This window comes from Camelus ferus, chromosome 17 (assembly GCF_009834535.1).
Source record: "Camelus ferus isolate YT-003-E chromosome 17, BCGSAC_Cfer_1.0, whole genome shotgun sequence".
In the NCBI taxonomy this organism is placed as follows: Eukaryota; Metazoa; Chordata; class Mammalia; order Artiodactyla; family Camelidae; genus Camelus; species Camelus ferus.
The window spans coordinates 1,992,648-2,008,762 of NC_045712.1; the positions used below are offsets into that span (position 1 = coordinate 1,992,648).

Genomic DNA, 16,115 nt, shown 5'->3' on the forward strand with positions numbered 1-16,115 from the left:
GTCTGTTTAGCAAACCATCAGAGATGTTCTGCTGTCTTCTACGTGCAGTTCTATTCCTGACAATACAGGGATGAAGGATGCCTTCCTTGTATTTTAGTTTCTCAGAGTCTAAGGGATGCAGTAACATAGACTCTGAACCAACATTAGGTGGATTTTTTTCCTGATTTATGACTTTTTAATATCAACTATGTTAGATAAATAAAAATGAAAGCACATATATCATCTGTTTAAAAGTTGTCAGAAAGAATCAGAGTACATGCAGTCCATCCCCTCCTGTACTTTGACTGTCCACCTTCACGGAGTGTGAAGAGACAGCTTGAGAAAAGCCTCAGGGGTGCATCGGCAGTCCTGTGATAGAGAACTGGTGAGGAGTTGGGGGAGATGCCTGGAAGGTTGGCTTTGTTAGGTCGATCAGGGAAGGCATCACTGAGAAAGAGGCATTTAAGGAAAGCCTTGCAGATAAGGAAGGACTCGTCTTGGCATCAACCAGGGCAGAGCATCTGGTCCTGTACTTTGACTGTCCACCTTCAGCTTTGCATGGTCAGGTCTCAGCTAAGCTTACTCTGGGAAGTCCATTTGAAATGCCCTGCTGTCTTCCCACATTCCAGATTTAGATGGTTCCATTTATTTGTTCTTACAGCTTCTTGTGCCTTCCTTTCATGTCATTTATGTCACTCATAATTATTTGTGTAGGTGTTTGTTGAATGCCTTTTACTTTACCAGATATTTTCCAGTCCCACGATGGTGGGTAGGAAGGCATCTGTACTGTTCATTGTGATATCCCCAGCATAGTGACTGTCACTTCATAAGCACTTCATAAATATTTGTTAAAAAACAAAAGAGTGCCATTTGGGTATCATCTGTGGGAGCGTTTAGTTTTTGAAAGCTACAGGGCTCAGACCTGGAATGACCTGTCTCATGTTGGAAAAGCAGCTTTTCCTTGGCAAAAGAACACTGGTCTGACCAACAGGGTTAAGGTGGGTTCACAGTGACCGAGCTTTATGGGAAGGGCAGTCCAGGACTGGCTGATTGGATAAGATAAGAAGGGAACATGGCTACACAAACATATTTTGTGTCTCCTTTTGAAAAGAGTAGTTGTCTCCCTGTGTTAGGTCTCAGTGTGTGCTGTAGGCTCAGGAAGCAGAGCATGATAACCTTGGAAGGTGAGAACCCAATATAATAGGATAACAGCACACAGTATTTTATTCTGACCTGCTCCGTAACAAAGCACCTGATCAGAGTTAGTGCAGTGAGGCTTGCTGGGGTCCCAGAGGCTCAGATTTCAAATATCTCTTTAAGGTGTTCTTAAGCTTCTTTTCAAATCATGACTCTTTTGAGGTCTGGCTTGGATTAAGAAATAAAAGTGATCCCCTCCCTCCCAGAGGTTGGTGTTTGCATTGTCAACCTCCACGGTGAGACAGAGACAGACTGTTGAGTCAGAAGCCAAGCCCAGGGGATGCCCAGCTTTAAGAAAAATTTATATGAAACTGAAAATGTAGAATGGATGGGCTTTCAGAATCATCTGGCAAAAAACTTTCTTCTTTTAGATGAGGTGACCACGGCCCAGGAGGGGAAGTGGCTTGCCTCAGTTCTGGGTAATGTTTGAGGGGGGCATCTGTTAGTACCTGAGGACCAGCCTGGTGCCTTTCCCACCACAGATCCCTGCACAAAACCTGTAAGACAAGGACTGATTCTCTCGCTCTGCAGAAGTAGATTCCACTGAAAGGCTATACTAAGTTGGTGTTTATCCAGAAGAGGGCACCCAAGGTGGTGGTGGTGGGGTTTGGAAACCACGGAAACTTCAAGAACAGGTGAATTTATTTGTTAAATAAGTGTTTATCCCTTATGTACTGTGGGCCAGGCAGTGTTCTATGTGCTGTGGATACAACCGGCAACCAGAGATAAGTCCTCATTCTCATGGACGTTGTAACTCTAGTAAGGAGCAGACTCTAAACACGTGAACTTTATTTTAAATTAAAATGCAGTCAGTTTACAATGTTGTGTCCGTTTCTGGTGTACAGCGTACTGTTTCAGTCATACATATGCATACATATATTCCTTTTCATATTCTTCTTCATTATAGATTACAACAAGATGTTGAGTGTAGTTCCCTGTGCTATGCAGTAGAAACTTGTTGTTTATCTATTTTATGTATAGTAGTTAGTATCTGCAAATCTCAAACTCCCAATTTATCCCTTTGCACCCTCTTTCCCGCCTGGTAACCATAAATTTGTTTACTATGCCTGTGAGTCTTATACAAGTGAACTTTTAACTGACTCTGCTGTTGGCTTGTGATTAAAATGAAAACAGAGTCATGAGATAGAGAGCGACTGAGCATAGTGCCGTTGGGCTCTTTGGGCTCTTTTATTGGTGAAGTGTGGGATGGCCTCTCTGAGGAAGTGACACCTGAGCTGAAACCTCGGTGACAAGTAGAAGCCAGCATGACCAGTCATGAGGGAGTGGTGAACCGGGGAACTGTGACGGGGTTAGGCTTCGGTTGGAGAAGTTTGCAGCAGATGGATGACATAGGGCTTTGTAGGCCTCCGAGAAGTTTGAGTTTCTTCTTAAGTGCAGATAGACGCCATTGGATCTCAGTAACATTTTGAACACTCTGTCTTCTGTGTGTGTTTTGTCGTAGTCCAGGTGTGACATGATAGGGACGTGGAGCAGGGTGGCAGGAGGGGAAATGCTCGAAGTGGTCTGGTGTCAGAAAGTACCTCTGAGAGCAAAGGGGGAAAAAGAGACAGAGGAATCAAGGATGACCCTCAGGTTCTGGTCTGAGCAACTAAGGAGGTTGTGATTCCCTTAACTTGTGATGGTAGAACTTGGAGAAGGTTTAATAAATTACTGAACCCAGAGAAGACTAAGAAGAGAGTGAATTATGATTATTCACCAAATGTCTGCAAGGTGATCTAAAAGGAATTTGACTTTTTCCATGTGATCCTTGAGAGCCTAATCAGTGCCCGCAGATGGGAGATCTCTGGGAGGCATTTCTGATTAGCTATGGATGAAGAGCTGTTTGTTAAAATTATCTGAACGAGAGGGATTGCCTGCAAGGAAGTGATGTCTGTCTCCCAAATTGTTCACACTGAAATGGGGACCATCTGTGTTAACCATATAATTTATGGTCCAAATCTTCATTATTCTGGGATAGCAGGTGTATGTCTGGAGTGCCCCGGTCAAATGGGGACTGATGTTTGTCCTGCCTTACCTGTTCATCCTCATGACACTGTAGAGAGAGGGTGCCTTTGGGTATAGGTTGAAACCCAGTGACCTCTTGGCATCCTTCCAGGTCTAAGATTCCAAAGATCTTTGATATATCTTATTTCACACACAAAAAAATTGGTGTCCAACTTTTCTGGATTAAGTGAAGCATACGTGTAATACAGGCAGATAAAGTGATACACACTCATAATTAAGGCAGCCTCCCATGTGGAACATGCTGCTCATCCCTGTCTTGCCTCAGTGCTCCTCCTTCACACCTCCTTTGGGAAGCATTTGCAGAATAACACCCCCTGGCTTTGACTGAGATCCCATAGCTCACTGAGCTCCTCTTGGCCACAGTACTTGGTGCAGCCTTGAAATCATCTGCTTATTTGTTTGTCTTCACCCCTAGATTGTGTGCTTTGCTTCTGCACCCCCAGGGCCTAGCATAGGGCAGGCACTCATCAAATGTTTGTTGAATGAATGAATGAATGAATGGCATTGTAAATTGGTTCTGTAGATCTCTCATACCAACAAGTATACATACTTGTCTACTGTGTGCTTATTATGCTGTTTCTGCACTATAGCAAGCCTGTTAGTTAAGTTCTCTTAGTATACTAATTTTACCGACCGAGGAAACCAAGGCTCAGAGAGGTTTAGTGGCTTGCCGACTGTCACATAGCTAGCAAATAGTAGAAGACCTAGGGTTAGAACTCACTAACCACTTGGCTCTAAACTTGACTCAAAACTATCTACCCTTACTCAAAATTTAACCACATGTTATGTTAGCAGTTCAAAGATATTGAGATGTTCTGTAATTAAAAACTAGTTTAACTTGATTAACCCAGTGCTTTCCTAACTAGTTTGACTGCTTTGACCGTGGAACCAGTTTTTCCTCCTCTACCTACTCACATCTTGTGGAAGACTGTTAGGAAACAGCCAGTGGGAAATACTTGGCTAGTAGACAAGAGTTACAAATTGAAAATCTGCAGCTGTGGTTTCTTTTCCTGGCTCTGCCGCTACCCGCCACATTTCAGGCCTTATTTTTCCATCCTTAAAATGAGAGAATTTAAATAAATGGCCTCCCAGATCCTGCCCACCTTTAAAATCGTGCAGCATTGTAAGCATGGCTGTGTTAAGCAGGCAGCCGTGCTGGAAGAGCATCTTATACCTGGTGATAGAGCCAGGTTTTCACTTTCCTGCCAAGCCTGTGTTTGCTTTACCAGCTCTTGTAGACCTTTGCAGGATGCGCAGTATTGCATGCAAATATTGATCAGTATAATTAACGCTGCTGTATGTTATATATGTTAAGATGTTAAGAGGCTAAATCCTGAGAGTTCTCATCACAGGAACAAATTCTTTTTTCTATTTCTTTAATTTTGTACCTGTTGAGATGATGAATGTTCACTAGAACTGGGGAAAAAAAAGAAAAAATAAGCAAATCTTTTCTGTACAGTGTGCAGTCACCTCGAGGAAATCAGTAGTCGCCATCCCACCGCACGATCCTGCCCCTGGCACAGTGTGTCCGGATGCACGGTGAAATGTACGGGCCAGTGACCCGAGGAAGTTAGCATTGCGGAGTGTTCAGACTTTGCTCCGGGCTCCTGAAGCCCAAGGCTGAGATTGGCTAGGTCAGTCCTGGCCTCTGGTTTAAAGGGGCAGCAGGGGAGCCATCATGCTCCGTCACCCTCTGCAGATGCACATGCTGAACCACAGGCAGGTCATCTCTGACTATGAGCCTGGGCTGCCTTTGTAGCTAGAGTCCCCGTCCCCTTTCTTGTGATGCTCTCTGGTGATGACACTTCGTTTTATCCTCTCTTTCACAAGTGATAGGTGGGATTGTTCATATTGTGATTTGCCTCCGAAGTGGCCTGTATGAGAGAATTTCCTGTTCTTAGGATGCCTTTTCCATGTCTTCTTTTTTTTTCTTTTTTGGTTTTGTTGGTGGGGTTTTTTTGGGGGGTGGGGAATAATTAGGTTTGTTTATTTATTTATTAAAAAATATTTTTTTAATGGAGATACGGGGAATTGAACCCAGGACCTCGCCATTCTAAGCACCATTGAGCTCTGCTCTCCCCTCTGTCTTCTGTTTGATCTTTTTTTCCTCAGAAGACTCAGAACTTGTAAGCTATGAAAAAAAGTACAGAACCAGTCAAACGGCATTCAGACTTTTTGTAATTTCCCTGTTTTATACATTGAAAAAGGCCTGTTAGTAAGCCAGTAACAGTTTAAGGAGCCTAAATGGAGCCTTTTTGGAAAAAGTTGTATTAAAAAACTTTCTCTGAGATGCCATGATTTTTACATATACTCAGCCCTCTTTCCTGAGGGAAACTAGCCACACCATCTGTTAATGTTGGTGGATTTTTAAAAATCCATTGCGGACTTTTTAAAAAAATGATTTTTAGCAAGAGCTACAGAGACACACTCTTAGGTACAGTGATGCCACTTGTGGAAGATGAATAAATGAAGATGTTCACTGTAGTGTTATCTATAATAGCAAAAGAAGCAACAAAGTTGAATGTAACCTGAGTGGTTCAGTGTTAGGAGATTATTTGGTAAATTATGGTACATCTACATAACTAGATACTGTGCAGCCACTAAAAATATTTGTTGTGAAGTTCAGATAAAAGATAAGAAGATATTTAATAAAATAACGAATGATCAATACAGATATAATTTGGAAAAATATATAAAAATATATTTTTATTTATTTTATGATGAAACTGGGAGGTGAATATAAAATTAAACTTTGCAGAGTATGGTGAAGATAAGTTATTTTTAGTTAAATTAATAAGTATTTAATTTATTTCATATTGCTTACTTTTGCTTTTTCCGTGTAAAATTGACTCTCTTATTTGTGCTCCATTAGAAGAACAAACTTAGAAACTCTTGAATAACCAGTATGTTCACTGTAGATGATTTAGAAAATAAAAAGAACACAAAAAAGAACATTAAATATCACCCATCATCTCACCACCCAGAAAGAATCATTGCAGACATTTCAGTATATATACCACTGATCTTTTCTTGGGGGAGGGGGGGTGTGTGTCTGTGTCTGTATCTAGACACACTTCTAAGCACACTTGCACAGACATACTTGTAACTGGCTTTTTTCATTTTCTGGAAAGGGTGAACATTTATCTAAGTAATTACATGTTTTCCTACATATAATTTTTAATAACTGTGTTGTATTCATTTGTATGGCTATACAGTAAGGGACTCAGCCCATCTCCTCGATGGGTGTGCATGTGGTTTAGCCTTTCCTGAGTACTGTCAAATTGCTTTCAAGATAGACTACTGTCAATTTACTTGGTCACCTCTTTGCCTAAAGAAATAAAAAATTACTTTTAAAAAGTACAAAAATTATTTTCTCTTGTTTGTAAGAGTTTTTTAAAACCCCAAATCCTGGACCTAAAGAGCATTGTGCTTAGGGAAATACATCAGACAGACAGAGACAAATACTGTATGCTATCACTTATACATGAAATCTAAAAAAATAAAATAAATGGATATATGTAACGAAACAGAAACAGACTCTCAGATATAGAGAACAAAGTAGTGGTTCCCAGTGCGGAGAGGGAAGGGAGGAAGGGCAAGATAGGAGTGTGGGATTGAGATACAAACTACTATGTATAAAAGAGATAAGCAACAAGGATATATTGTACAGCATGGGGAGATGCAGCCATTGTTTTGTAATAACTTTAAATGGAGTATAATCTATAAAAATACTGAATCACTATGTTGTACACCTGAAACTAATACAATATTGTAAATTATACTTCAATTAAAAAAATTTTTTTAAAAAGCCCCAAATCTACTTTCCCCATATTTGTGCAAGACTCAACTGAGAATGAGTCAACTAGATCACTTTTAAGGGTTCTTTGAGGCCGGAGGTCTCTTGCATCATTTTTCACACATTGTCTATGAGTGATCAGGCATAGGGTTTGTGCTCCTTTCTTAAGGACATGCAGTGAATATTTAGAGTATGCCAATTGGTGCCTTGAGAGTGCATTGTATTCTAGCACGAGGAATTTCACTAGAAACTGAAGCAAAAGTATTGAAAAATATCAGAGCTGCCTTAAGTTTCATAAATATTTGTACTCTGTGTGAAAAAGCATGCATTTTTCTTTCTTATGAATTCTATTAAGTAGTCAAGGTACCTGATTTAGGGTTTAATTTGAAATAAGCTGTCAAACTTGACTACCCATCTATTTTAATGATGAATTTGTTTTTACTCTTTATTCAAGCCTGGTTCTGTACTTTCTGCATTTGTATTGGATACTGAAGAAAGAGATTTTTTTTTTTACTCATTATGTGCTTTCTCTTCCATTTGATTCCTTCAGTTGCATTTGATTCCCATCCAGTTTTATTTATACTTCATGAATTTGAACAGATGCAATTTCTAGTTGAAATTTGGTGCCAGTTGAAAATTTCTCCCAGGTTGTTTTTATAAGGGTAACTGTCATATTTATACTATGTTTCAAGAAATGTCCATCTTTTTAATTTGCTTGTCTAAATGCATTTAGTTTTTAAGAGAACAGTTGTAAAGTTGTGAACTTGACATCTTTACACTTGAATGTGCATAATTACACAGTGCATTATCTTTTTCTGTGCCGACTGTATTCTAGGCTCTGAGTGCATAAGCAGCATAATTTAACCACTTCTGGCAAGAATAAAGGCACCTTTTTTTGTCTTTCCCCTTTTCTTTATTTTTAAGCTGTTACTACAAGTCTGGTTCTGTCCCTGGGGAGAGGTGGGAAACGATGTCTCTGCTCTCCGAAGTCCATTTCTCAAGGGACGTCAACGCTCACATGGATCCTATTTACACTGTAATTGGTTGCTGACTGTCTGCTACAGCTGTTTCAACTTAAACCCCAGACAGTTGCTATGGAGATGATTGACTAGAAATAGGTCAAGTCCTTCCCCCTCTGGATGTAAGGGAGTGCCATAACTCAACTGGGAGTGTCTCAGTTGAACGGAAAATGTGTAGATGGGCAACCACATCCACGGATATGTCTTTTTAGGCTGAAGCTTATCACAGGTACCAGTCCAATTATGTTGCTGCTGTGACTCTGGAAACAACACACCTGAAGACTCTTCCTGTGAAGGGGAATTAGAGGTGCTATAATTTGCAGTGTAACTTTGGTGAGCTGATCCATGTGGCTCTCAAAAGTTGCTTATTTCGTAAGCTCCTCGGTGTGGTAGAATATCATTTGTTTTCCAGACATGACCAGGAGTTCAGGAACAAGTTTTTAAAAACATGGAGTTAACAGTGGTATTTGGAAGAGGAAGGCATCTGGTGACATTGGATGGGATTTGCCGTAAGTCTGGCCAGAAAACATCATGGCTTTCCCAGGGCGACCTGACTCGGATGAATGATGTCCAACCTCTGACCCAAGTCCTCTGTTGTGGGGTGACTTTGATTACTTATCTCCCTTCTTCATGCGTCAGATGGGGAAATGGTTTCTGACTCTGCATCTCACCATTGCGATGGGGACTCTTGGTCTTTCTCATAGCCAGGGGTCCTCGTACAGGGCCCCAGCTTTGTGTTGTTTGGGGCTTGGTGAACGTGGGGACGTTTTTGGTTGTCACAGTCGGGTGGGGGTTGGATGCTACTGGCTTCTAGCAGGGAGAGGTCAGGGATGCTGTTAAGTATCCTATAATGGACACTTAACAGCCCCTGTTCAGCCAGAAAGTATGTGGCCCAATATGTCAGTTATGCAGAGGTGGTCTGTTTTGGATGGGTTGCTGAGAAATGTGAAAGATTTCAGAAAAGATTGACACCTCAGGAAATGAAAAGCACGTACCTGGAATGAGAGAGTATGTGTGTATGATGGGGAGGAAATTGAGTCAGAACTATAGCACTGATGTGTGTGAGCTGGTACCCAGACCCACTAGTTTGAGTTTTAAAGATATTTTTGAAAGAAAAGAAAGTGACTGGGTTCATACTTGGTCCCCCATTTTGTGCAGTGAACCAGTTAAGATAAATGTGTAAAATAAATAATTTTAAAACTCTCAATATACCAGCTGTCTTAAATCATACTCTGAGGATTCTGGTGTTTGAAGATCCCTTTAGGAATTAAGCTCCATGCCTGGCAGGTAGTGGGTGCTCAATATATATTTGCAACCACAGGGAATGAGGGGAAGAGGAGAGGAAAAGGGGGTGGACTCAGAGGCCCCTGGTGCAGCCGTGCTGGGTCGACTCCACACGAGCCAACTCCATGGAAGTTCCCCTTTGAAGAAGGTGGGGAACCTTGGGGGACTTGTGCCGTTAAGGCTTGAGTTTGGCTGTCTTTACTAAAGCTGTGCATGTGTGTACCCTGGGATCCAGGAGTCCCACTCCAGAGTGTGCAGTCAACAGAGGTGCAGGTGCATATTTACCAAAAGTCATGAGCTCTTAAGAATGTTCACAGAAGTAGCACCATTCATAATAGCCCAAACTGGAAACTCCCCAAATACTCACTGGTAGTAGAAGAGATAAATAAAGACATTTAAAAGAAAATTGCCAATGGTGAAGTATTCCAAAACACAAGAAGGTATAAGAAAAAAAGGCATTCTAGTTTCTATCACCTGGATTTAACCAAGGTTAACTTTTTGCCATATTTGTCTTTTTATTTTTTGTTTGTTTTAAATTGAAGAAATAGAACCTTTTGGTAGCCTTAAATGTTGGGGGCAGGTGGAGCTGGGGGAGTGGTTTGAAGATGCTGCAACACAAGAGTAGGAGGACCTGGGCTTTCTCTGCACGTCGTCTCTTGACCTGGAATGAATTACCTGTCACCAGCACCTAAATGTGGAGCAGTATAGTCAGTGAGACCACCCCCAAGGAAGGGTGCTGCAGTGCCGCAGGAGAAACAGAAAGAAGCCGTGCCTGTCACCTCTCCGGCTCTCTGAAAAAGAGAACACTTGCAGTGGTGTCCTTTGAGGACATTACTCTTTTGCTGAACATAAAAGAATTTGGTTTTTTCCATCAAAGTGCGATTGGAATACCATGAATGTTTTGATTGTGCTGATGTGGAACAAGAACAAGAACAGGAACAGGGTTTGGTGTTTTCAGTGATTGCTGCAATTGTTAGCGAGAACATGGCCCCCTTCCCTTCCACTCAGCGCAGCTCGTCGGGATGCAGATGACCGAGAGTAACATTGTCTTGGGGGTAACCTCTGCCCTAGTTTGTATTAGAAGAATCATTTGCAAACTTCTGTTGTTTCGTTAGTATTAGCATCATTGATGGTAGTGATGTTTTGGTAACTCTCTCCCCGCCTGTCACGAGGCCATGGTTGAGACTGGTTCCCTTTACTGAGAGCTTGCCAAGTGCTGGGCATAGTCACTAGCCCTTTAGTGTGTTCTGTTTCCTTCTCGTAATAACCTGTGAGGTAGGCATTGTTACTGTCTTTACCGACAGATGAGAAAACAGGCTTGGGGAGTTTCAGCAGGCTGCTGAGGTTTACATCGGGAGTTGCCGAGCCTTGATTCACATCTTGTTTTGAGTGACTCCCAAGCCGAGTTCTGAATCGACCACTTGATACTGTTATTTGTGTTAACAGAACTGCAGAGTGGGAGGGAAGGGCCTGGAACAGGACCTTCGCTGAGCACCTCCCAGTCCTATCCTGTCTAATCAGCCTCTTCTCCGTGTGAGGTCGGTGAAGCAGGGGGCCTGCTTCCGTTTCACAGATGAGGACCCCGGGGCCAGACAAGCAGTGACCTTGCCCAGAGCCACACAGCTAATTAACCAGGGTCTTTTGAAAACGCACTCTAGCTCTTTACCCCTCGCTTCAGCGTGGTCTCTGACCACCTTGGTTGACCTTCAGCCTGGCACTTGATGGTAAGATTAACACTGCTTCCCTATCTTTCAAGTAGGAGTGATACTACTTGCCTCACTAATTAGAGATTAGAGGATTAGCTAGCAGTGCATCTTTTAAAAATTCTTGGATTTACACACCATTTAGGTATGTATTTATTTGGTCACTGTGGTGCTTTATGATATAAAACTTTTTTTGTTAGATTTAGTTACATATAAATCTTTAGTTTTGATATTCTGGTGAGGCTATTTGGTAATTCAAATGGAAGTTGAAGACCATAAGTGAGATTTTCTTTTTCCCCTGTCAGTACTAAGTGAGTGATTTTCTAGAGTCATCACAGCTAACCTGAGCTCTTTCTGGGTTGCTTTGAGGTTGCAGCTGCTCCCTGGTGGTTACCTGTTAAAGGCGCTAACTGGAGACACCCAGAAGGGCCTGACTCGACAGTTGTACACAGGTGAGGCTGGTGTTTTGTTTTTTTTTCCCCAGATGACATGTCTCATTCCAAAGTAGATTCCTCTGATGTTGAAAAGGAACTCAATGGCCATCTTCTCTAAAAGTGTGAGTCTGACAGACTCTGATTGGTTGGTAGGAAAACAGGGTGGCAGGAAATAATGTCTGTACAGACCCAAACATGGCAGCTGGTTCACGGCCGGCTCTTAATAAGTGGCCTCTCTCCTCCCTCATCTGGCCCGTCAAAGAGTTCCCTCTTGCAGATTTCCCCACCTTATCTCATGACATGTTTAACCTTTACAGCCAGTCCATTTTGCTCTCTCTCATGAGTGGGTCATTATGAGGAAGAAGACTTGTCTGTCTTACAGATAAGTGGTGGTGTCCTGCCAGGAGGCCACTGTTGAACTTCAGGCCTCGGGTGTAGGATTCCTGGGGTCTCTAGTCCTGGGCTGACATACTTTGAAGCCGCCATCTGACTGAAAAACCTCAGAGCTGCAAGTCGGTCAGCATGTCTCCAGGGTGGCAAGGAAATAATTATCTCAAGCGAAAATAGAGTAGCACTTTAAGCCCTGGAGATGGAAAAAGGTTTGGGTCAGGACTCAGCATTGCAACTCCCCAAGAAAACTGTTCTCCTAACCCAGTTTTTCAGATAGGGTTTTCAAACCTCTTTTTTTGGCAATATTCCTGGTTATTGCCCTCATTGTCAGGGAGCCGGGAGTACACGAAGTTCAGCTTGAGGGATATAGCCCCTTGACAAATGTCAGAAATCTTTCAAAGCCTGAGTTGGCAGCCTCCGTGGTAGAAATAGACTGTAAGGTGGAAAGTGGTAGATTCTTAGGGACCTCTGGTTGACGACCAATGAGTATCTTCTTTCCTGAACAACAGTAGAACAAAAAGCTGAGGTGGAAGGAAAACCCAGAGTGGAAAATATTTGATCCACTGACTGAGTCCTTCCTCTGATAAAAGTGCGTGTCTTAATATCAGTGCTGCAAACAGTGAGTGGCACATAATAGGTCCTCAGTAAACGTTTGTTGAAAGAATGAATGAAAGTCATGGTGTAATTACTGTAGAGAATTTCAAAGATGTTTAAGAAGTGGACTAGGAATGTCGAGTCCGCCTGAGGAAGAATGAGCAAGTTTATCCCCTTGTTCTCAGACTTTCCCCCTACCTCTCCGTACCCCTCTATACCTTTAGAAAAAAATTAAGACTCACTTGGAATCTGCTAGAGTGAGGCAAATATAGCTGGCTCATCTGTAGTAGAAAGACACAAAGCTCAAAGCCAAATATCCCAGATTGGGTTCTCTGGAAACAGACGCTGAGATAGAGCTTGGGCAGAGTGTTCCATTTTTTTTCTTCCATTTTTCAGTTTTATTAGGTAGAATCGTTACAATTTGACTGCAGATAGACAATATATTGCATGTAAATACATATACACAATATGCTGCATGTATTTTTAAATTTACATTTATATACTATTCATTATTTCTAAGAATTTTTAGAGCTTTAGCTTTTTAAACTTAACATAGTTATCATAGTAATAAAGCCAACCACAAAATAAGAATTAATTTCAAAAAGATACATACACCGGGCTATTAACAGTAACATGATTTTTAATTGCCAAGATATAGAAGCATCGTAAGTGCACATCAATAGATGAATGAATAAAGAAGATGCAGCATATGTATGCAATGGAATACAAGAAAAATGGATATTTTGCCATTTGCGACCCTCCATTCACTTTTTTTTCCCACTTCAAAAACCAGAATTTTGTAACTGGCATAAACATTTCCATGGCATCAAACATAACAAAATACCTAGAAATAAACTTGACCAAGGAGGTTACCTGTGTTCTGAAAGCTGTAAAACATTGATGAAGGAAATTGAAGATCATACAAAGAAATGGAAAGAGATCTTGTGCTTGTGGATTGGAAGAATCCACATCATCAAAATGGCCATGTGGGTAGAGTATTCTTTAGGGATCCACACCCACGGAAGGGGTGGGGCAGAAGCAGAACTGGGCTGAGGGAGAAGCCAAGACGACTGTGGGGGTCCAGGGAGTCCCAGGAGATCCCTCGGAGGCCCCCGGGGTATAGATGACCCACGATGAGCTGTAGTGAGCTCACAGGGCTGTGCCTTTGTGGCCCAGCTGTGGCTGGTCATCAGTGGCTCTGAGGGGGCCCTTCGCAGCTCTCCTGAAGGAGCTGACAGCTGGAAGCTTCTGCGGATGCCACTCCTAGCAGCTGGACGAGCACTCCTCCCTCAAAGAGGGATCTGGCTGGTGCACCTCCACACCCATCGTACCACGTGAGCTTCTCTGGTGGTCCAGGCCTACCTTCAAAGTGAAGAAATGTTTTGACTTGCCCAAACTTGTTCCATGAGGAATTACAACCTATTCACAAGCCTGGAATGTCAGAAACCAATGGAGGAGGGTGACAGATATAGCGCGGCTTGGGCTTGGTTTGGGGCCCAGGGCCACCTCAGCGTCACAGACTGAAGGGAAGGTGATGCTGGGCTTTGCAGAAGCCGGCGCCTGCTTCCTGTTTCGGTCCTCGCCCTCCTCACTCTGTTCCCGCTGTTCCCCAGGCCAGATCATCCTGTTCTCCATGTGTCCTGGAATGACGCCGTGGCCTACTGCACGTGGGCAGGGAAGCGGTTGCCCACGGAAGCTGAGTGGGAATACAGCTGTCGAGGAGGCCTGCAAAATAGGTACCTGGGGCTCGCATCTTGCCTAACTGTATGTTGACCTTTTCTGAAGCGACAGGACTTCCTTTGGCTGGAAAGTTGATTTAAAACCACAACCAGCCCAGCTGTTCTTTCTTGCTGGGCTTTCTTCATCTCCGGGACGTTACTAAGGAAACACTGTGTGTGGGTCACAACCCCTCACAGCCCCCAAAGCCACGTGTTTGGTTAAGTGGCTGCAGCAGCTCAGCCCCGCCAGTGTCACAGGTCCTCCGTAGAGCCTCCTAGCAGGCTGCCTTGCTTTTAGGATTTTCTTATTTTAGGCATCTCCTGAAGCAGCGGTATTTCTCTGCTTCCAGAGCCGTGAGACAGAAAACTTGTGTTTGGGTCCCATCTTCTAGGAAAAGCTCCTTAAAATAGTGAAGGCTTTGTACGAAAGTGCAGTGTGGTGGTGCCTGATCATGCTACCATATAAGTCCAGAATGATGTCTGCTTTCCCAGCCTCCTGTAAGCCCTTCTTTTAGTTATGTGATTTATTTCAGGCCTCCTGAGTCCTCCAGAGAGACTGAGGTTGTTGTGAACTTGACAGGAACTGGTTATGTGGAAGTTAAAAAAAATGCTGATTAAAAGCTTTAGGTATTTAGATATTTAAAATTAAAAAGAAAAGAAAAGCTCCCTTGGAGCAAGCAAGCAGTGTTCTCTCTCTCCCTGCCTTCCTCCTCTGGCCTTGAATCCAGAAGCCTGTGCCTGTTTGACGGGCTGATGCCTGTGTCTCTTCTGGCAGGCTCTTCCCCTGGGGCAACAAGCTGCAGCCCAAAGGCCAGCATTATGCCAACATTTGGCAGGGCGAGTTTCCTGTGACCAACACCGGAGAGGACGGCTTCCGAGGAACTGCACCTGTGAGTAGTGAGGCTTGTGAAGGAGGGCGGCGGAGACAGCGCACCGAGAAACGGCTAGAAATGAGTGAAGGGCAGTGCTCACTCTCTGCCCCACGTGCTGGCCCCTCCCTGCCTTTATCCACTACTGCATGTAGCAAATAACTTAATAATTAATCAGCCATACTTTCTCGTAACATGTTTTTCTTTCTGATTCTGTAATACTTATTATAGACACTTTGGAAAAACAAGGAGAAAATTTAAAGGACCTGGAACCCTCCCACCCAGAGATGGATAACCCCTGTTAGCATCTGGGTGCATTTTCCTCCCACTTGTTTTCTGTGTTAATGATGCTAATTAATAATGGTTAGTAGTTAGTGAGCACTTGCAGTGTGCCAGGCACGGTGCTGAGCCATTTGCATGAATGATCTCATTTAATATCTTTTCAACTCTGTAAGGTAGGTACTGTTATCCCCGTTTTCCAGGTGAGCATTCTGAGGCACAGAGAGGTTAAGTAACTTGCCCAAGGTCACACAGCTGGAAAGCAGCACAGCTGGGATTTGAATCAGGTCGGTTTGTTTCCAAAGCCCATGTTCTTAACTACCAGAGATGCTGGCAGAAGTGTTTCTGGTGTGTATGTGCCTATGTATTTTTTACATATTGCTTTCGGGTCATAATACAGTATTTAAAATCCTACTGTTTTTCCCTGTGTAGTATCAGAAACATTTTATCTGTCATTAACAGTTTTTCATAGATACACATCTTTTAGCAGCTGGATAACCTGCCATTTGTATGAACCCTAATTTATTTACCTTTTATTGTTGCAGATTTACATCATATCTCTTTTTTTGCTAAACAGAATAGCAATGAACATCTTGTACATAAACATTAAATTTTATCTCTGTAAAGATAGATTCCTAGCAGTGAAATTAATGAGATGAATCAAAGACTAAAAACATTCTTAGTAAGGGTTTTAGATATATAGCCAAAGCGTTTTCCAAAATGCGTGTAGCCTGTTTCCCTCCACGAGAGAATGATAGTTCCTTTTTCACCGCTGTTTTGTTGGCAAAACCATACACTGGTGAAGCAACGTTAAAAGCATTTCGTTTT

General features: G+C 42.6%; 1 protein-coding gene across 2 annotated transcripts in view; it reads left to right on the plus strand.

The window, feature by feature from the left end:
• Nucleotides 1-16,115, plus strand: part of SUMF1 (sulfatase modifying factor 1) — a 77,616-nt gene that overhangs the window by 24,966 nt on the left and 36,535 nt on the right. For both annotated transcript variants that reach the window (XM_032458046.1, XM_032458047.1), the window contains exons 4-6: nucleotides 11,373-11,455; nucleotides 14,035-14,157; nucleotides 14,915-15,029. In XM_032458046.1, coding sequence (XP_032313937.1) covers nucleotides 11,373-11,455; nucleotides 14,035-14,157; nucleotides 14,915-15,029 — 321 coding nt within the window. The remainder of the gene's footprint in view (nucleotides 1-11,372; nucleotides 11,456-14,034; nucleotides 14,158-14,914; nucleotides 15,030-16,115) is intronic.